The sequence below is a fragment of the Callorhinus ursinus genome, unplaced genomic scaffold (assembly GCF_003265705.2).
Source record: "Callorhinus ursinus isolate GAN/ISIS: 27379988/994484 unplaced genomic scaffold, GSC_fseal_2.0 scaffold13, whole genome shotgun sequence".
NCBI classification, from domain to species: Eukaryota; Metazoa; Chordata; class Mammalia; order Carnivora; family Otariidae; genus Callorhinus; species Callorhinus ursinus.
Genome location: NW_027397075.1, coordinates 51,059,741 through 51,081,857, shown reverse-complemented (window position 1 = coordinate 51,081,857; position 22,117 = coordinate 51,059,741). Strand labels below are relative to the sequence as shown.

General features: G+C 51.4%; 1 protein-coding gene across 10 annotated transcripts in view; it reads right to left on the bottom strand.

Annotated features, from left to right (window-relative positions):
* The window catches only part of PLXNA2 (plexin A2), a 209,639-nt gene that overhangs the window by 67,723 nt on the left and 119,799 nt on the right, over positions 1-22,117 (bottom strand). For 9 of the 10 annotated variants that reach the window (XM_025878096.2, XM_073900246.1, XM_073900245.1 and 6 more), the window contains exons 5-8: positions 6,253-6,353; positions 2,635-2,758; positions 736-889; positions 12-108 (exon numbers count right to left, since the gene is read on the bottom strand). In XM_025878096.2, coding sequence (XP_025733881.1) covers positions 12-108; positions 736-889; positions 2,635-2,758; positions 6,253-6,353 — 476 coding nt within the window. Of the gene's footprint in view, positions 1-11; positions 109-735; positions 890-2,634; positions 2,759-6,252; positions 6,354-20,714; positions 20,742-22,117 lie in introns of those variants that run through there. The other variant, XM_073900252.1, reaches the window with a different exon arrangement.

The following is a 22,117-nucleotide window of genomic DNA, read 5'->3' as shown; positions in this document are numbered from 1 at the left end:
AGAATGCTTACAGTTGGTGGGCACTGCAGTTGTAGAACTTGAACTCGGTGCTGACAAATATCTTCCCAGTCTCCTTGGATCTCAGCTGCAGCTCTAGCCCAAACCAGTCTGGGGGAAAAAAGGAGAGGGTAACAACCTGGGGGCCCAGTGGAGAATCTGAGGGTAATCCATGAAGCCACTCCAGGGCTCTCTTGGGGCACAGACGGTAGATGAAAACTGCCTGAGGGTCCCTTTGGTCCCGTTGAGACACCCGTCACTGGGACCCAGCCACCCGCACACCCCCTCTTAGGGGAAACTGCATGAATCACATCCCACAGAAACCCCTGCTTTGGTCAGGCATGTTCAGCTACTGAAAGACTTTCAGAAATACCAGGCCAGAACCCCTCAAACCCCCAGTTCCATGGAGAGACCGCTGAAAATCACTGGCTGGAGCCACTGACATTCCTTGAAGGGAAGGGAAGTCTGGAAAAACTCTCTGCACAAGGTGAAGACTTAACCCAAGTTGGAGCAAGGGATTTCCTTCTTTATGACAATGAGCTTTCAAACTCAAACAAGTTATAAAAGCCCATGTTAGCATCCGCGATATGAAGGCTCAGGCAGGCAACTTTGGCGCTGGTACTCGCCACCCCATCTCCTGCACCCTCCACTTGCTACGCCTTCCACTGTGTACTCTACTCTTGACCATTCGGGTAGGGCAGCCCCTGGCATGTGACTTTCATGGCGCTCACTTCTTACCTTGATCAAGAGGGATGACAGGGACATCCTTGGGCCCTGGTGAGATGCAGATGACCTGGCTCCCAGACACCTGTCCCTCCACCTCGGTCAGGTTCCCAAAGGCACAGGAGATGCCCACAGACAGGTCAGGAGCATCACTCACAACCAGGCTGAGCTGTGGGAGGAGCAAAGAGGCTCAGGAGCAAAAAACGATGCCATAGGAAGAATCCTAAGGGCTCCGGAGACCAGAGCTCCAGGCCTGGCCCTGCTGTGGCCTGCTTGTGGACTAATGTCCCCTGAGCTCATCTCTAAGGAAGGACATTGGTCTAGTGATCCTCTGGCTTTGACACAGAACAATTATAAGAGTGCAGAGTCAGTGGGTCTTTATTAATATCACTGTGCCTTTATTTTTCAGTCTTGGCCAGCATCAGAAAGGACTGGGTGAGGGGACCTAGAGGGAAAGGTACCAAAATCCACCTCAGACCTCATCATTTTGACATGAAACCATGACCCTGGAAAGCAAATCACGAGCTGAGCCCTTTGCAAACAAGCCTTAACACTGGCTTACCAATCTCGAGGTTTACCAGGTTGGTGGGAGACAGCTAGCTCCTCAGCCTGGCTATGATTCAGGCGCTGCTTATCAGGATGGCAAGTGTCCTGGGGTTTCTGCCCCTCTGTCCTCCCAACCCCAGGTGCCCTGCTTGCTGACAGCCCCCCTCCAGTAGGGCAGTGGCTTCACAAGGAGCTGTGGGGACCAGAGAAAGCAAAGAACGTGGACACCAACGGCTCGGATGATATCTGCTGCTGCCTATGGATTCCAATGATCTAGGCCAGCACTTTCCGGCTTTTTCAAGTTTGCATACCGTCCTTTGAATGGTAAAAATACCACTGACGGCCAGAAATGAGTTTGTTCGCAATGACCACAATAGAACATCTAAGTGATATTTGACACAATAGGTAAAAAATGCCCCTGGCTTCCTCTAGCAACAGGGGGTGACCATAAGGGTTCATGGCAACAATACCTGCCCCTCCCCAGAGCCTTCAAGTTGGGAGCCACAGTGTAGGTAGGTCTCCCATTGTCTTCCTACCAACACCTGGCTGTATTTATTTGCAGAGGTTTCTCACTCACAATGAGTGTCACCTAGCCTCTCCAAACATTTGCTTGCTGCTGAATCCCTGCCCCAGTTTCGTTTCCATGGGGCCAAAAGACTTAGGTACAAACTCCCCTATTTGTTCCCTCGGCTCCATGGGAGCCAAAACCTCCTGGTGGGGATGAATGAACAGAAATCTTGGAAGGTTCATTAACTAATTAACATCCGTAAACACTCATAAAACCTTCAGAATGAAATAATCGTGCAGGGCCTAAGGACATGAAATATTTGGGGTTGTACCTCGACAGGTGGTTAAGGGCTGTTTTATTCTCTTTAATATTCTCTTTAAGTACATACCAACTGTGACTTAAGCCTCAGTCTCTTTGTCTCTGTCTGTCTCTCCTCTCTCTTTCTCTCTCTCTCTCTCTCTCTCTCTCTCACACACACACACACACACACACACACACACACACAAAGGCAACTCTAAGGTCTCTGTGAAAAACCACATGAATGGAGGAATGTAAATAGAGCATATAACAAACAATGTGTTAATTTAGTATCGGATTGCACTATGTTGTAGATGCTTGTTACTAAATGCAGAATCTAGATTTACAAAACAGATCAATGGGTAATGAGTTTGCAGGGAATACAGAGAATGACTGTGCCCTTTACAATAGGAGCTACCATAGGTTTTATATAAACACAGTTTCCTTGGAGCATTTAAAGTGTGATCCAGTGACAGATACACGAGCAAGTGTTGAAGGAACACATGCACACCACGTGTGTGTGCTCTGTGCTCCCCCACCAGCCGCTGGGATACGTTTCTTACCCGCCGGCTGTGTTCAGACACTGAGATGCTGCTGGGATGCACCTCGAGGCTCATGCACTGGCTGATGCTGGCCGCAAATCGGTTAGGTTCCCAGGCCCTCTGGCACTTGTCCCTGCGGGAGCACCTGCCACAGACACAGATGCACAAGAGGTCAGGCCTCTGACACCCATCTGTTTGGCTCCACTGTCCCCTGAAGGTGGGGGGTTAAGAGGGGTTTGCTGCTCTGGGGCTCTTGGCTTGTCTTCTCATTACACTTTTCACTTACCCCAGAGGGCCTGGGTGACTCCCAGATGGTCCTGATCACAGGTAAACACAGACTAAGAGGAAGTTGGATTAACCCCCAATACGAGAGGTACAGTTTAGACATAAAGAATAGCTCCTGGGGGTGCCTGGGTGGCTCAGTCGGTTAAGCGTCTGCCTTCGGCTCAGGTCATGATCGCAGGGTCCTGGGATCGAGCCCCGCATGGGGCTCCGGGCTCAGCCGGGAGCCTGCTTCTCCCTCTCCTCCTCGCTCTCGCTCTCTGTCGCTTTCTCTGTCTCTCTCTTTCAAATAAATAAATAAAATCTTAAAAAAAAGGGGGGCGCCTGGGTGGCTCAGATGGTTAAGCGTCTGCCTTCCGCTCAGGTCATGATCCCGGGGTCCTAGGATCGAGTCCCGCATCGGGCTCCCTGCTCCTTGGGAGCCTGCTTCTCCCTCTGCCTCTCTCTCTCTCTCTCTTTCCCCCTCTGTCTCTCATGAATAAATAAATAAAATCTTAAAAAAAAAAAAAAAAGAACCTCCGACTCTTGATTTTGGCTCAGGTCATGATCCTAAGGCCCTGGGATGGAGCCCTGGGTGGGGCTCCGTGCTCAGCGGGGAGTCTGCTTGAGATTCTCTCTTTCTCCCTTTGCCCCCCCAGCCCCACTCCCTCACTCTCACGCTCTCTCTCAAATAATTAACTCTTTAAAAAAAAAAAGAAAATGGCTTTTTAGCCCTTATAATAATAATATTAACGATGATGACTACTAATGTTATTACTCTACTCCAAAAAGATGTCAAACGCGGGACAGGTCTTCACCGGGTGGGACAGCATGCATGTGATCTCGTGGCTGGACTAATGGCTCTCTGAAGGCAGGGGCCATGTTTTATCCATTGAGATATTCTCCCAGTCACATGCTATATTTTAAATAAATATTTGTGGTGTGAAATAATGCCTGGAGACAGAGAGGCAGCCCAGGAGGGGCAGCCAGGCCTGCCTCCATCGGAAAGCCGAGGGGCCGTCTCTCCTGACAGCTTCATCTCTGCCCAGGGCGGCAGGTGGGCATGGTGACGCCTGCGGGCAAGAGCATCTGGTCACCACCTATGTCACATGGGAACACACTCCAGGGCTGGTGCTTCTCCAGACCAACCAGCCCCCGACATACCACAAGATGCCACAATCAGGCAGTGATTCCCACCCAAAGTCCCCCCCGCCCCTCCCCTCTTCCTTTCCAGGCACATAATGGATCTAAATATGAATGCTGTCAAAGAAAAGAATTATTGAGGTTTAAGTGAATCCTTAAGATAGCTCTAAAGTGAGCTCTTGACTGGAGCCTTTATCTCATTGACTCGCTGAAATGGCTCTTTTTTATCATACTATTTATGGCAACAGCCCTAACAGAGATAAATAGCCTTGGAGACACTAACACACTTGCAAGAACGAGGCAAACAGAAGAGACAGGAAGGTTTCAAATCCACCCAGACCCAGAGCCTCTTCAGCAACCTCCCTGGGCCCCCGCCTCCAGTCCAGCGTGTGGGCCTGGGAACTGCAAGTGGGCGCGTCAACTCCTTCCTGTTACCGAGGCAGGCCCCTGGTGGCAGGTGCGAGGGCATGGCAGGAGGGCTGCTGACCACGAGAAGGACCTAAGAGGAGAAAGCTCTGGGTGGAAAGAGGAAAAAGTTCATTCCCAAGTGCTCTTGGCAGGCAGAGTGGCTGGAAGGAGAGGTGTGCCCCAGAGGTGGGAGGGATTCCCTGCCACAGGTAGGGAGTTCAGAGGACGGAGGAAATCGGAGACTATCCTGATGTGGCTCAGTCATTCTAGAAGCCACAGCCCACCCAGACAGGAGGATGACAGGGGTGGTGTGGGGCCACCGGGAGACCCGAGCACCGTGATAGATTGATGGGCTCAAGCACAAGCTGGGGAACACGGTTGTCCTTGGTGTTGAATTAATGACAATCCTCCATCTGTAAGGGGTGTGTTCCACCTGTGAGAAGAGCCACTGGCTCAGAGGCTGGGAGGGCAGGGCAGGGAGCAAGGGAGTGGGTGGTGTGGCTGGGCATGTGCACTGCACAGGGAGAGGGCAGGTAGCCTGGGACACTTTGCATGGAGTGGGGGCAGCAGTCAGGGTTCTGGGAGGAAGAAATCCTCCTGATGAGAGATTCAGCTGGCTGGCCCGTCAGCCACACTGAGGGAAAACACATGGCTAGCCACCTCTGCCATTCCTGGGGCATCCACATCTTGTCTGACCGAAATGGCGACTCATTGCCTCAGTTCTGGCAGGAACATTTTCGGCAAAACTTCTTGAGGAGGATCTCTTACCTCCAAACCCAAGCAGGGAACCCAGTAGTTGTGGGCTCAAATCCAGTCCAGATTTTGTATCTGTGAGGCGCCTGCTTCCCTCCCTCCCTCCCTAGCCCTTGCAACACCTGCTGGAGAGGCCGGAAGCCAAGAGCTATTGTGCAGGACCCTGAACTCTGGCCCCCTGCCCCCTCCGCCTCCACCCCAAACCCGGCACATTTCAGGGAGATGCGCTGCTGGCTGGCACGGAGCCACGGAGCTTCCAACTCCACTGGGGAACAGAACTCCCAGCCAGGTCCTGCCTTTGGGTTTTCACCCTCTTCTCTCCCTCCACAGCCCTTCAAATTAGGAAGTTTAAGTGTGATTTTGCATTTCTATTGAACTGGTATTCAATGGCCAGGATGTATCTGAATAGGGGTGTGAGGCTAGTTAGAATGAGATGCAGACTTCTTAAAATCATGAATTAATGAGGCCAGAAGGGTCCTCCCAAAGGTTCAGAGATCATAATAATTATTTTGATTTGTATAGCCTATTCTGGGCTTCCTTATTTCCAAAGCATTTATGATTTCATTTAATCCTCACAGTGTACCTGCGAGGTAGGCATTAGCCCTATTCAGCGCTGGGGAAGTGGAGGCCCAGAGTTGTCAGTGGACCATCCAGGGTCACACAGCAGCTCACTGGAGTCCAGATGCACACCCTCCACCCCGGCCCCCAACAGTGCGCTACCATCTGCACGCTGGTGGCAGGATGCACTGAGGAGGTTCTGAGGAAACCTAGAGAATTCTATAGTTTCCCTGGTGAGTTCTTCTGGTACCACTACCCTTGCCAGTGTTGACAAGGTGCAGACGCGGGAGCAGCCGGGAGGGCAGAATTTAGAAGTGAAATGAGAGGCAAAGGCATGACGCTGGGAAGAAGGACCCCTGCCTGCCCATGGCCTCTCTTCCTGCTCTCCAACCCAGATGAGAATTATTGGAAATTCCCCTTGCCCTGGAAACCACGGTCACATCCTCATTAACAGTCCCAGGAAAGCACCTGGTCATCTGCATTCCAGGCCTGTTTTCCGAACGATCCCCAACTTACATATTGTGCAGGGCACACCAGCCACAGTGAGGGTCCCCCGAGCTCAGACATTCCCCACAGGTCGTGTACTGCTCACAGGATTCTACGGGGACCCTGGTGATCTGGCAGAGAGATGAAAGAGAGCACAGTTAGATCAGGGAGTGATGACTGGCTGATGTGTGTTCAGACTCACCTACACCTACCCACAGTTACCCCGTCACCGCCCCTAAAAGAGGTAACACTGGATGGCGGGGGGGTGTGGTGGGAGTCAATGGCCTCTCTCATTTGTTTGCCTGGTGCAATGGGGGTACAGCTAAGGGGAATGTGTTTCTGGGGGTGGCCGGCCCAAGGCTGCTTCTTGCCTTCACCAGGGGCAGAAGCAAATCTTCCTGTCTCTATCTGCCCGCCACTCAAGTCCTTTTGAGAGCTGGCCATGTTCGTGAAAATGGTTAACTCTGTTGAAAGCCTATTGAGTGCCACCAACTTGTCTCTGAAGGGCTTTCAGCTGGGCTTGGGCTGAGACATCCTGCCCACACAGAAAACATTTAAAAAGGGAGAGAAGGAGAAACTTTTTCTATCCAATAATATTCATCGTATGCCACAGTCTCTTTACATCCAACCAAACATACCACCTGGATCCAATTATCCCATTCTCTGATGTTTGCATTCAATGTTTTCTAGTAAATCTAACATCCTTTGAAAAGTCTGGCTAAATGGGAACATCCACAGAGATGAGCCGCCTGTCTGAGTCCGTCTTGCTAGGGAAAGTGGGGATTTACAGATCAAGTCCCAGTCCCCCACCCCAAGGATGCAGCCCCAGCGAACTCCTGCCAGTTGCCCCGTGGAGCCCTGCAGGCCCTTGAGATGGGCCTGTTTGGACCCGACACCACCACCTGTCCAGCGTGTGACATTCAGGCCAGGTAAGGGGGTCAGAAGATTGAAGTCTTCCATTTGCGATACTAGGTACTGCCGCAGGTTGGGGCCGGAGGCTGCTGGGCTGCAAAACCATTTGCTGGGCTGGGGCTGGGCTCTCCTTTGTCAGGGCAGAGAGGTCCCCCACCCACCGGTTGTGTGATCGCAAGTGCAAACCCACAACCCAGGGTCCAGCCGTATGGTGTTCTGCCTCCGGGCAGAGCGACAAAGGATCTGCCCGAGACACTTTCACAGCATCCTCCTGAGAGGCTTTGGAGTTTAACATGCTTATCTAGCAAATCTTTATCATATGTCACCACAGTGAGGCTCCGGTGCTATGTGAGAGGGAAATACCAGCCATCAGGACACAGAGCCTGCCCCGCAGAACTGAGTCCAGGGGGACTTGGTAACTGCAAAGCTGGAGCTCCTCGCCTGGGACAGGCGTGACCTTGGAGGAGGGGCACCCAGGACAAGCTGTTGGGGAAGCGGCCGCTGGACGCTGGAGAAAGCGTGAGTCAGGGTAGGAGACAGATGCTGCAGAGACACGGAAGGGCACGGCACGCTCAGTGATTATCACAAGCCAAAGTGATCATGGACAAGTTCAGCAGAACTCAAGGGTGTAGGCTGGCTGGGGTGGGGTGAGATGTCAGGGCATGTACTCCCGGGCCAGACGATGAAAGGTCTCGTGCACCAGCTCCAGGAGGCTCCTTTGCTTTGTTGGGTGCTCCTCGTTCTTAGCGCATCCTAACAACTAATATTCGTATTGCAAGGCTTTCCTATAAGTGGGTGGACATGATCAGCTTTAAACAGCCCTAACCTCCTTTGAATAACAAAAATAGGAAATGCAGGAAGGATAATAGTCAAATCTTGCAATTCAGTTGAAGAAATTGGTACTGTGAGTGGAGGCTGGTCTGAAATACCTCCTATATGCTAGACCGAGGGTGTGAGTCCCGTGTGACCTGACCAGTTGATATAATAGCTCAAGGGGCTAATTTGCTCCTGGGCTGCATAAACAGACAACGTGTCAGGGTGGAGAGAGGACACCCCACAGTGGGGAGTGCCCAGCTCAGGTCTCAGCTCCAAGAGCGGTGTTATTCAACCAGAGGTCCTTCCCAGAAGAGTGGTCAGGACGGGGTGGGATCCAGATGCAGCATCTGAGGTGCAGCTGATGGACCTGAGATGTTTATTTAGATCCAAAAAGATGAGTCTTGAGGTGGTTTTCCAGTGTTTGAAGGGCAGCAATGTAACCACAACAGGACTCATGGGTGAAAAATTTCAGGAAAGCCCAAACTAGGAAGGTCAAAGTTGTCCAATAACACTCAGCCCTCGCTTCTGCAAGGAACTCCCATCACTGGGATGCGAAAGCAGAGTCAACGTGACAGGTGTCTAGAAGACTGTGAGAGGGATGTCTGCCCTCAGAGGGAGGCTGCATTTGTCCTTCACATTCTGACCTCTGGGAATCTATTTCCCACAGTTTACCTAGCTCCTCCTTGAGACTGTTCACGATTTCTGCCCCGAACAATTTGGCACAATTAAAAGAGACCATCCAGGGGCACTGGGGTGGCTCAGTCGGTGAGGTGTCCGACTCTTGATTCTGGCTCAGGTCATGATCTTGGGGTCCCGAGATCGAGCCGTGCGTCGGGCTCTGCGCTGGGCATGGAGCCTGCTCGAGATTCTCTCCCTCCCTCTCCCTCTGCCCCTCTCCCACTGCGTGCGTGCGCGCACACACACGCTCTCCCTCTCTCTCAAATAAATAAATAAATAAATCTTTAAACTAACTAACTAACTAAATAAATAAAAGCGACCACCCAGCCATTGCCATGGGCCACGGGCATCATCACATCGCCTTAAGAAGTAACCCTTGACCTCTGACTCATGGCCTGTGATCCCTCCAAGCAGCACCTTTCTGAAAGCCTGCCTCTCCGGGGCCTGGAACTCTCAGCCCTCCAGGATCTCTGTGACCCCATGGCCTGGGGAGCTTCCGCCGGCCCCCTCCAACCCGCCCTCTGAGCCCTGAGTGCCACTGCAGCCCAGGGCCCAGCCTTCTTTTCTTGGGTTCCGAGCTCCGTGTGAGTGATGTCTGCATCTGGCTGGAAATTAAAACAACTGTCTGCATTGCATTCGGCCTGTCTGTCAAAACACAGCCCGGCTCTCAGCAGCTGGGGAAGGCGGCCCTGAATGGGAGCAGTGTCTCCAGCAACAAAGCCCACTTTCACGCCAAGTGCCACGGAGATAGTGAGAACCCTGTTCTTCTCCAAACATGAAACCAATAGCACAACTATTTTTCCTGTTTCCTGGGCCCTCCTGGTGGGAATTTCTCTCTCTCTCTCTCTCTTTTTTTTAAGGCACTGAGTTGAAGAGCAAAGTGAAACAGGAAACTTCTGGGGTGGGGGTGGTTCTAAAACTTGAATGATTCTCTCCTCTGAGATCTACTAGCCAGGCACAAACCAGAGGCAAGAAATGTCACTGGGACTGGGAAGAGACCCTCCACGTCAGATGTTTCTGTGGGTTCTCTGTCTTTTCTATATTCCTGTGTTTCCATATTCATTCATCAGCCCATAGCAATGTAATTCATTGATCACATCCTACATATAGAGAGGGGCCAGTGCTAGGCACTTCAGAGGAATGAAAGCAATTGCACATTAAAACACAGCCATCAACTTCAGGTTGCAAACAGACCCGCAAGAAAAAGACAAGAGAGTGATGTGTGCTCTAAGGCACTGCAAGAGAGCTGAGGGGATTCGGAGCAAAGAGAAAATACTTTTATGTCTGCCGTGTCCAAAGCGACAGCCGCCAGCTTGTGTGCTTATAAGCACCTGAAATGTGGCAGGTTCAAACTGAGATGCGCTCTAAGGACACAAGATGCCCTGGGTCTTGAAGATTTTGTATGGAAAAAAAAAATGTAAACGATCACATTAATACTTTTTTTATTGACACATGTTAAAAATGAATTTTTTTCAGATACTGGGTTAAATAAAATCTATTATTAATTCGACTTCATCCCTCCGACTTCTAGAAATCTAGCTGTTAGAAAAGTTACAAGTAAACATGGAGCTTGCATTTGCGGCTTGCGCTTTGTTTCTCTGGGCCAGTGCTGCTCTAGATGGGAGTCCCAAGCAGGTTCTGTGAGAAAACAAGGCAGGGGCCTGGGTCTTGAAGGGTGAATCATATTGACACAGATGGAGAGCGCTCCAGGTGGAAAGAGTCACGGCACGAAGTGGAGAGCAGAGTTTCTTCAGCAAACCTTGCGTGAGAGTGAGGGAGCGGTGGGTCTAAACTTGGAGAGGCAGGTTTGGCTTAAGCTGGGAAGGACAGGGAAGACCATGGGACTGGGGACGTATGAAGTGGCTGAGCTCTCCAGACTGCCACTGCGTGGCCAGAAGAATGTCCTCCAGAAAGAGGCGGCCCAGGAACTCTCAAGGAGCAATGGCTCTCCATGCATGGTCTGGACCCAACCCTGTTGGCATGACCTGTGAGCTTCTGGGACAAGAAAACCCAGAGCCCACTGAGTCAGAAACTCTGGGATGGGGCCTGAGCAATAGTTCTAACAAGCGCTCCAGCTATTCTTAGGACCGAAAAATTGGGAACCACGGATGCAGATAACCTCACTCCTTGGGAGAGTCTTTTTAAACGTCAGGTCCCCAGGACAGGAAGAAGTGGAAATAGAACTTGGCTTTGGGGCTATGGAAGGAACGAGATTGCTTTAGGGGAGCAGGAGAAGGGGGCATTCTGGGGACTGCTCTTTGCCCAGGGAGAAATTGGCCCTGATAACTCTGAGTCTATGGAGGCCCTAAAGGACCAAGTTCGAATCTCAGAAATCTGGAGGCTTCACCCGGCATCCCCGGTGACTGGCGGGCACATGCTCTGGGACTGGGTGGAGTGGGGCAGGATGGGGTGGGGTTGGGAGTGGTCTCAAGAAGCTCAAGAAGCAGCTCGAGCTTTCTCCGGCAGAGCATCCACTGAGTCAAGGCGGCACTTTGTCAGGGCTGACTCAGAGTTTAATGGGACACTCTGTGACGCTTTAATTAGTGTTTGTTTATTATGATTGCATTTTAATTATGCCTGAGGCTCCCCCACCCCCTTGGCTGAGTGCTGGGATCCAAGGGTAGCTAGGCTGGGAAATGAGTGTAGCAATGAGAAGCCTACCAGTCGGAGGACGCCCTTCTGCTGACCCCTCCACCGCCTTCTCCCCGGGACCACGGAGCTGCTCCGGACAGATTCCACCCTCACGCTCCGCATTCTTTTCTGCTTGATCTTAGGTCTTGTAATTATACCTCTAATGAATATAACTGTCCTATTAAGTCATTTACTTAAGAAATGCTCTTAATTAAAGGTGACTCACACTGTGTTCTTGGCTCCTCTGGCCTTGGGGCCCTGCATCTCTAGGGGCTTCCTTGGCCTGATTCAGCAGGATTGGAGCTCTATGTGGGAAGGGATCAGTGGGGCTATGCAGAGTTTAGGGTGGTTCCCCCTCACTCTCCCTCTTCTTAGCACAACACGTAGCCCACAGGGTGGGAGGCTCTGCACAGCCAGGGACATGACATCAGATTATTATCGGCTATGGCGGCAAGTCACTGAGGGAATGGCTGGGGCCAGCCTCGTTCCTCCAAATCTTGAAGAACATGGCAGACTGCTGGGGTTTGGACCACCCGGGGTGAGGCCAGGAAGGCCCCTGAGGCCCTGGACAGTGAGTACCTCAGGTACAAACACATCACCACTCTTCAGAGTCGTCCAATGGTAGGCAGAGGACCCAGAGCCCTTTGCCAAGTGAGCTTGGGCACAGAGAATCAATGCCATGTCTCTGCCGCCCTGTGTGGACACCTGAAAGGAGCTACATGCTTCTGAGAACCCAGATGGGTCTACTGGGGAAATATCTAAGGTGAGGCAGCACAACACATAGGCTTCTGACAATGGACTGTGCCTGGGTCCCCCACAGTCCTTAAACATTTACTGAGCATTTATGTTGTGCTACACTCTGGGGCTATGTTCTTTGCCTTCCTGGAGTTCTTGGTTTGTTTGAGGACAAAACCAAGGAAACAGATAATCTCAACACAATGGGATAGATGTCACAAAAGAGGCAGAATCAAGAGACCGTCATGGCTCAAAGGACACAGAGCAGAGGTTCACCTCGGGGGAGCATGGTGCTCAGTGTTCCCGAGGCTCTGCAGGATTCCTCTGCCATCGTGCAAGACAGAGACACAGAGAACAGGAAGCAATTAGGGAAAGCTGCTCTCCAGGCTGCCAGGGCCCCTCAGAGAATGAGCATTTAATGCCCTGCTTCCCTGGAATCTGCCGCACCCCTGCCAGATGGTACACCTGTCCCCACACGTGTCCCCGGCCTCTTGACACAAGGAAAGAAACAGAGGCCTTCTCAGTGGCCAGGAGCCAGGTGGCACACACAGCCTGGCTGGGGGCAGGCAGTTGGTCCCATCAACAGCCTCCCGGCCCCCGGGGCCTGGGGCAAAGCACACAGCAGCTGAAGCCAACTGTCTCCCCAAGCCTTGCTCCTTCCCTTTGTACCTTCTTTAGGTGGTCCCACCAGCTGGCCCCCTCTCCCCTTCCAGTTAGGAAGGTCTCAGACCCACTTTCTCCTTTTGCTCCAATTCAAGCCTGTTTTCCAGCCAAGTGCTGACGCTCTTGTTCATCCACGGCAGAGGGCAGGCTGAAGAGAGCGGTGGCCAGGCCTGGCACGTGGACTGCCGTCCGTGGCATTGACACCACGTACCAGGGGAGGGTTTGAGCTTTTCTGAGCGCTTTCACACACTTTATCTCCTTTGACCTGCACAACTCCCCAGGGAGGAAGACAGGGCGGCCATTGTTAGGCATTATGATTTCCATTTGATCCACAAGGAAAGAGAGGCCCCCAAGGGGCTGGCTTAGCCCCAGCTCCATCTCAGAGTGAGTGGCAAAGTGTCTCCTCCGTGGCCCATGCTGGTGACATATTGTAAGGGAGTTTCCTGAGGATGCGGAGGGACAGGAGTTTCAGAGGACAGTTTCAGTAGGACAAGGTTTGAGGTGAGCCCAGAGCCAGGTTCAGGAGGCAGGAAGGACCCCGAGGGCAGGTAAGCCTTTTTCTTCTCTGTCCCCACAGTTCTGCGTAGCTTGCTGGCACCCAGTAGTTGTTCATGGGGCGATGGATAGGCGGGTGGAGTCTCTCTTCACAGGCTTTCCCCAAATCCCGTCAGCCCTGTGGCAACGGGTGCAATCAGCCTTGAGAGGCCCGAGTGCTTGGGGGTCTGTACCTTCCCTTCACACCTGATGCGGCCAGGGTTCAGAGTCCTCACCAGGAAAGGGACGCAGGCAGCTGATTGGAGAGGCCTAGCCCAGTGCCCAGGCCAAGCCCCAGTGGACCCTCCAGGGACAGGACAGGCTGCACCAGCTCCTGACATGCTTCGTGCTACATCGCCTATGGTCCAGCAAGTTTCCATGGGAAAAGCCAGCTTCTCCCTCATGTCCTTTCGGGCAAAGAGCTAACTGTCTACTGGAAGCCTGAAGCCGCATCTTCATCTAAACCTCCCTGCTGGGAGTGGGAAGGGGCAGAGGTATGGGGCAGCAGTGAGATCCCCTCCTTGGATCTGCTCCCCAAGGACAGAGGGGTGAGGAGGCGATAGGGCCTGAGGTCTCCTGCTGATGGCTGGCAGGCTCCTGGCCGGCTCCACCCGGCTCTGGGCTGAGCAGTTGGCTGAGCTTGTGGAACAGCATGAGGCAGCGGGAATAATAATAATGATAGTTTTCTATCTACCACATGCCAGGCACATGGTGTATATTATCTCATTTAATCCTGTGCCAACTTCGCAGGCAAGGTATTCTTAGGCTCGCTTTACTTATTAGAAAACAGTCCCAGGTGGCATAACCCACCCAAGGTCACATGCCTCGCAGGTGGCAGGCACAGACCTGGAGTCCAGGTTTGTTTGACTCCCGGGCTGAGGGGTAAGGTGGAGACAGGCCGCCCTGGAGACGGAAGGCCCCCTCTCCTGAGGCTGCCCCAAGGGCTGGCTGTCGGGGCCGCCTTTCTTTCTCCTGGAAATCAGGCACTGGCTGCAGTGCCTAGGCATGCTCTTGGACACTGCAATCACAGACCTAGGATGGTTCGACTTCAGATTTTTCGGCTTTAAGATGGCAGGAAAGCGATACGCATGCAGCAGAAACCGTACTTTGAATTCTGAATTTGGATCCTTTCCCAGGCTAGCAGTACGTGGCGCTGGGTGGTGGTGGCAGTGACCACAGCGCCTGGTCAGCCATGTGATCCCAGGGGTAAACCACCCGCAGACTTAACACCATTCTGTGCCCACACAACCATGCTGTTTTTCACTTTCGGTACAGTATTCAATCCATTACATGAGCCAGGCAGCACTTTATTATCGAAATAGGCTTTGTGTTCGATGATTCTGGCCCAACCGTAGGCTGACGTTAAGTGTTTTGAGCATGTTTAAGGGAGGCTAGGCTCAACTATGATGTTCGGTAGACCAGGTGTATGAAATGCATTCCAACTTACGACGGGCTTACGGGGATGTCACCCCATCCTAAGTCCAGGAAGATCCGTACTATCACCCACCTGACCACTGCATGCCTCTTAGCTCATTTTACTCTCCTGTTCGCTAGCAACGATTCAGACGGTGAATCCAGAGCTAGATGCAACAAAAGGGGTGATGTCAGAGTGCCGAGAGGGAGAGACGCTGGTGAAGGTGGAAGAGCCCCTGCTCGGTTCTTTTTCAAGCTGGCCAGGACCCAGACCAATAACGGGAGGGGCTCTGAGCAGGTTGAAGAGTTCCCATCCCGAGCCGCCCAGGAATGTCACAGAGCCCTCAGCGCAGAGGCGGAAGGTGCTTTCTGTCCTGGTCTGGCCAGGAGTTAGCTGTGGGGCTTAGGGCAACCCAGTTCGCCTCTTAAGCCTCCAGTTTCTTGCCTTTCCCATGGACACAACAGTACGCGCTCATCAGGGAGCAGAGCGTCCCTGAGCTCACATTTTCTGCTTCGGTCATTCCTACGAATCAACCTCCCAGTAATTAACGTGAAGAATTCACTATGGCTTGTTCCCAGCGTTAGATTCAGTTCTTCAAAAATCAATAGCCATGTGTGAGACCTCCTTAAATCCTCATAAAGTAAACACCGGCCCAGCCTCCTGCCTGTCCTTGGAGCTGTGAAAAGTCACATGATCAATATCATTAAGAAAAAGGAGGCGCCGACCCCCAGAAAACCAGCTGGAGGTTCTGGAGTCTGTGATTGCAACTAAAGCAACATGCAACCTTCTGACCAGAAGCTGACCCTGGGGCTGACTCCTAAGAACTCCTGACTATCTGGGGACCCAGAGCGGAGTGGAGTTCAAAGAGAAAATCTATTTTTAATGACTTGGGGGAGAAGAGTGGAGTGGCTGAGTAATTCGGAGTAATTAAAGCTATCTATCACTCAGAGAGTGGAATCCAAAGTTGGTTGAACTTTTCAATGACAGTTTTTCCTCCTCATTCATAAAACCCAGCTGAGGGTTATGCAGGAGTCAAAGGGGAGAGGGCGGTGGGAAGAGAAATTTCTGGCCCCGACCAGTGAAATTTATCCTTTTGATGAGCACTAGAGCAATGGCCTCTCCTGGACCCCTTTTGTTCAGCGAGAGGCCATAGTTTGTACTGACGGTGAACACTGAAGGGGACAGCTGATAAGCTGTATGACATTAAGTTGTCAGCTCTCTCTACCTCAATTTCCTTCTCTGTAAGATGGTGACGATAATGATGTCAACTTCACAAGGTTGTTTGGGGGCTTCACTGACACCCGCACACCAAGAGCCATGCACACAGTTGGTGCTCAATAGTGGTAGTTCTTACCGTGCTCAGTCTTTATCTGCAGACCCCACTGAAGGTGGCAGTGTTTGCACGGGAAAGCTGCAAAGGGCCCTCACCCAGGCTCTGCACTCCTGTGCTGAGTGACCTTGGGCAAGCCACCTAGCCTCTTTGGGCTGAGACTGCTGATCTGTCATATGAGGAGAATTTTGTCTGCCCTTTGCATGAAGAGGGGTACAGCCCCTCCAACTACTGTCCTTAGCGATGACATAATCCCTCTTTGAGGCCGAAGCGCACTAAAACTCAAGATCCTCTGCTGAAAGAAGTCCAATCAAGCTTCATCTCCTAAGGATTCAGGTGAAACTTGGGCAAAGAAAAGGCACAAAGAGGGTAGGAAACCGAATGGGCAAAGTAGATATTCCAAACACCATAACGTATTTTCTTAGACAGGAGTTCTGGGCCAGAAATACAAGGGAGGTAGACATAGGGCCCTTTCTGGTTTTGTTTTTTGGAAGGATCTACAAAGCAGCAGAGATGCGGATACTATGTTGTCTCCATGACAACTGTGGGTTTATTCAGTTAAGGAAAGCAGGTGGGATAGGAAGTCAGGGATGAGAAATGGGGCCTAAGAAATAACTGAAACAGATCTCCCCTCTGGGATCCAGATGTCTAGGACCAGCCAGGTCCCCTAAAGTTCCCTATAGGGTCAACATCAACTCATCTACCTGAGGAGGGGAAAAGTGATGAGGGCAAGAGGATGGGGTAACATGGAAGGGAGGACTCTTTACCCACCCATTCCCGTTCATTCATTCCAAACTTCTACTTGTGCAGGTGGTCCCACGGAGGCCCCTAGATGCCCGGGGCCTGAGTATAACCTTACCACGTGGAGACTGATTTTATTTAAGAGCTGGGCCTCTGGGGCGCCTGGGTGGCTCAGTCGTGGAGCGTCTGCTTTCCGCTCGGGTCATGATCCCGGGGTCCTGGGATCGAGCCCCGCATCGGGCTCCCTGCTCAGCGGGAAGCCTGCTTCTCCCTCTCCCACTCCCCCTGCTTGTGTTCCCTCTCTTGCTGTCTCTCTCTCTGTCAAATAAATAAATAAAATCTTAAAAAAAAAAAAAGAGCTGGGGCTCTGCCTTATAGGCCCTGGTTTCTGGGCTCCATCCCCTTCACTTCTGCTCCCCTTGCTTCCAGTTACCAGCAGAGCAAGATGAGAGGGAGTGGAGCATCAGTTAATCCCAAATTCTCTTTGAAGCATCTATGGTGCATAAGCTTGGGAAGGTGAGCTTTGTGGTGGGAATCAGCAGGGCCCAAGAAGAGGCTGGTCAGGATGTGGAATAAGAACACCTTCGCCATTGTGAGTAGAAGGTGGGGCCTACCTTTAGCGTGGTTTGGGATGAGGACACAGGGAATCCTTGTATAAATTAGGGGAAGGCGGGCCTCTAGGACATCCCTGCTCCTGAAGGGGACCCTAAGAATGAGCTCCTTCTGGCAGAGGCCCTGGCACTGCCTTCCAACCAAGCTCCAGTTTCTGCCTCCTGGTGCCCAACTGCACTTCTGGCTCTGGTGTTGGCACTCATGGTTACTGACACAAGCTTGTAGGTTCTCAGGGGCTGTACGAATTGTGTACGAATTTCCCACTCTTGATATCTTCCCTGGCAACTGCTCCTGGGGTTATGAAGGGTCCCCATGTTGAAGTTCCCAGGTCACCTTGACATAAGGAGAGCAATCTTACCGAAGAGTGTAAGGTTTGGCCAAGCCCAACTGCACAAGCCCTCCTCCAGGACACCCTCATCAACAGCTACGCACATAAGAAAGATCAGAGCCAGCTTCGCTCCATCCACAGGCACTAGATCTGAGATGGGCCTCCACCTCGCCACCTAAGGTGTTGTATAGATCTGAGCACACAAGAAGCCATCGGAGCCTCACGTTGTAAAACAGAATTTGGGCTTCCAGGGGACCTCACGGAGGGCATCTTCTCAACCATCTCTCTATTCTAAACATCTGAGACTTGGCCATCTTGACTTCCCTGACACACGAGATCTGAAAACGTTCTCTCTGACTTTTCATCATATGCCAAGTGTCTGGTTCCCTTGGGAAGGGCAGAACAGTGTCTGGTCACTCGCAGCTTCCCAGGACAAGTTAGTAGGTGAGCGGATGAGTGTGTGCGTGTGTGGAGAGAAAAAAAGAGACAGAGGGATAGAGATGGTGGATAATAGTACATGTCAAAGCTCTGACTGAGGGAAAAAAAGAGTCTCCTACACTTATATTAAATTTTAAAAATTTCCTTTCCGTATAGAGCTCACGTGTTCATTCAGGCAATCCTGGCAAGGTGGTGATGTGTGAGGCAGGAAGGCTCCAAGCTTTGGTGGATCCTGAGCCGCTGTGCTGCTCCGGGCATCTGCATAGACCGGTCAGTTGGATAAAGACCATTCCCCTGGGGCAGCAACAACCACAAGGCCACAGTGCCCCGTACCTGGGGTGAGTCAGGAGGGCTTGCCTGACCTTGGGAAGCTCCATTCATGAGTGGACCTGCATACGGTTGTTTATAATTTGGTGCTTATAATTTGATTTTTATAATTGGTGCTTATATTTGTTCATGGGCTTATTGACTCATTCACTTATTCGTTAGTCCATCCTGGTATGAATCCTTCATTCACTCGTGTCTTCATATATCCACCAGACCAGGTATCAAGTCTCATACGGTGGCGTTACAAAGACAAGTTAGTCATGGTCTTATGCTGCCCTCGAGAAGCATACCCTCTGGGGGGTAAGCTAGAAAGTCCAAGTGTCATTAGAGAGGTTAATCATCTCTAGGGGCCAGGAAAGTGCCACTCTTTGCGGCCTGGGAACTTGGTGATATTTAGAGAGGCAGGAATAGAGAGAAGGGCATGAGCAGAGACCAAGCATGAGGAGGTACAGAGAGGCTTCCAGGAATGAGCACTGTTGGAGCAGGGAACTAGTAGGAAACGTGAACTGAGGGGACAATCACGGAAGGCCAGGGTGGTGGAAACAGAGCAGAAAGGAGGAAAAGGGGAAGTTCTGCATTTTTTCTTTCACCACGTGTCCCCCACCTGTCCCTGTCAGAGCATCCCCGGTGCCCCTCCGCCTTCCCCCTCCCCCCCCGCAGGCCCGCCTCCTCGGAGCAGGATGGCGGCTGTTGGCCCCATGGATCTCCATTCTGTTCTCCGTACACCGGATGTGTCCTGCATACCCTCATTTCTCTTTTCTTCCAGAAAGGTTGAGGGCATGGGTCCTAGAGTCAGACCACCCGGGTCCGAGTCCTAGCCCCTTCGCCGATTAGCTGTGTGACCTTAGGCACCTTGCTCAGCTAAGCCTCAGTTGTTGATTCGTGAAATGGCGATAACAGCACATATTTATAAAAGACTCACTATCTGCAGATGAGGAACAAATGGAGGCTCAGAGCGTCTTAGTGAATTCATTTACGGCCATAGAGCCAGGAAGTTGTAGAGCTGGGATTCGAGCCTTGGCTGCAGAGTTCGCGCTCCAAGCTTCTACACTAAATTGTCTCTTAGGCATGAAGGGTGGCACAGGTTAGGAAACCATTAGGCTGGTGTCTAGGATATAGAGGTCAGTTATTATGAACAGGTACACACTGAGCACATGCTATGTACGCTGCATAGGCATGAAGTTCAAAGGATGAACAGACATGGCTCTAATCTTTGGGTACTCAGAGTGTAAAACAGATAAGCCCCCAGAAGGCAGATAAGCCTCTCCCCCAATGATAATGAAATATTGGCGCAGAATGATTGAGATGTAGTATAGCTACCAGAGTAAAGGGAAAATCATGGAAGGCTTCCAGGAGGCAGTGTTTTATAATGATGCCCTCAGCTATAAAAACCTAAATAATGTAAAAAAGATTTTTTCAAAAACAAGAAAAACTGCCTCTTGGATGAAGTTTATAGTCCAAATGCCCCCCAACCCCAATATTTGAGCCTTTTATTTTCTGCTCCCCACCAGGCTGACATTTCCACTCTAGACTCCCTCTGTCAGTGTCAACGCCCCACTCCTGGCACAGTGGCCTCTTGTGCTCTGCACAGCCCTGCCTCCTTAACTTTGCTCACACATTCCTGCTCATCAGAATGTCCTCTCCTCTCCTGCTCATCCCTGGGCTTCCCCTCTTCCATGCAGCCTTCCTTGATCAATCTCTATGATGTCTCTGAATTTAGAATCTGACCACCTGCGCAGCTGGCAGGACTCTAATGCACTTTGTAAAAAAAGTCTTCTTAGGACTCTATCTTTTTAGGTTACTCATAGGGCTCTGCTTTTTACTTCTTCGTATGAGATATCCCTGTATGCTCCAACTTTACTTTCTTACACAAAATAGGTCTATAAATACCTGCTGAGAAGCTAATCACACTTGCCCAGTGATCCAGGTTTTATTTTAAGCTTCTTAAGTAAATGTACTAAGAACTATGCGAAGGTTCTCTGGGTGTGGCTGACGCCCCTGGCATTCTGCGGGGATCCATTAGGTGATGTGAAGGGTTTTTGTTTTTGTTTTTTCTTTTTCCTTTTAAATAGACTTACTGTTTATTACCCAGCAGAGGTGCATGGTGTCACGGAAAGGACATGACTGTTGGAGTTAGAAGAACTTGGCTCAGCATCACCCTGTACTAAGCTGTGCTGAGCGAACCACTTAACCTTTCTGAGCCTCAGTTTCTACTTTTGTAAATACTATCAGATATCAAAATTAAAGCATTCAGCAAAGCACCGAGTTATAATGAACACAGCAAGCTCACTAAGATGGCCGACGATCACACAGTTTTTCAGAGTAGATTCTCAAGATTCTTCTGCCCTTCATCTTGGGTCCTGGTCCCAGATCAAAGAAATACAGGGGTCAAGGAATGAAAAGGAGGAGATTTTGTGAGATGTTTGGAGGAAGCCCTTGGAATGCTGTAACCTAGCCAGCCACCCTTTAACGGGACCACTTGAAAAGCTTGCGATGCATGCCCTGGAATGTAAGGGACACAGTAGACTGGAAAACCCACAAGGTGGGAAATTCAGAGACTCAGCTGGAGAGCTCGGAGGAGGCAGAGGGAAGGCAGGACCTTGGGCAGTCACCGAGCGCCCCTACCCCGGTGACGGTGGCGGACTGAGGATGTGCAAGTGCTTTCTTGCACCAGATCCAGATGTGGACACCTCAGGAAGGAGAGCTGGCCTGGGAGCATCTTGTGACCCGTCTAAGACAAACCCCTGGAGTTGGGTTCTATGTGGACAGAAGAGCTGGAAAATCAGGGCTGAGAGCAGGGAGCTGTCAGATGGGAGCTGGAGCCACGGCAGCTCAGCAGAGGGGTGTCCACGGGCCCACGAAGGACCCAGCCCGCAAAGAGGCAGAAGTGCTAGCCAGCTCAGACAGCAGGAGGCTATCTCGTGACAAGTCCACTTCAAGTGCAAAAGGGTCTCTATGACCCTTTCTCTCTGCTTCCTCGAAGGTTTCAATAGCAATACTCAGGTGAGGGAAGGTAAGTGAGAAAAAGAGCAGAAACAATCCTCGTGGCTCCAAGTGGGGGGCGTGCAGAAGGCCCGGGCTGAGGGACAGGTGAGATCTGAGCTTCGGTCAAGGTCAGAATTTTACTTCTGGTTTGGTGAACTGGACATTATAACTCTGAACGGAGACTGTGTTTGAGACTCGAAGGCCTTCGTATTACTATCCAAGAGTGAGCTGAGGAGCTATGCAAGTGCCGGAGACAGAGGCAATGGGCCCGGGGGAGACAAAATAGGGCAGTGTTTTGGTGCTGTCCGCCAACGTATGGGCGGGCACGGGAATGCTAAGGACCGCCGTTCCTAACGGCACGTCTTCATGATGGGCACACGAAGGGAGAGCCACGACCCTGCATGGCTCAGGATCAGGCTGATTGCACACATCCGGGGCAATTCCTGGTGTTACTTCTGGGGACAAAGTGATAACCTCCTGATAAGACGACCTTAAATAAAAAGAAAACTCTGGGTGTTGTCTCTCGGATGGTTCCACTGAGTGTTCTCTCTGAAACCCTGGTGTCCTTTCAGGACAGGAGGGGCAGCAGTCTCTTTTTCAACTCAAGAGGTTCACGGGTCAAAAGAATTTGAGAACTGCCCCAGTGGGAGGCCTCAGGAGATGCGAGCACAATCATTAAATGTGACATCCCAAGCTGGTCTAATGAAGACAAGGGTGTTGTTAGGAGCTGGTTCCTGGTGAGAAGCCCTCT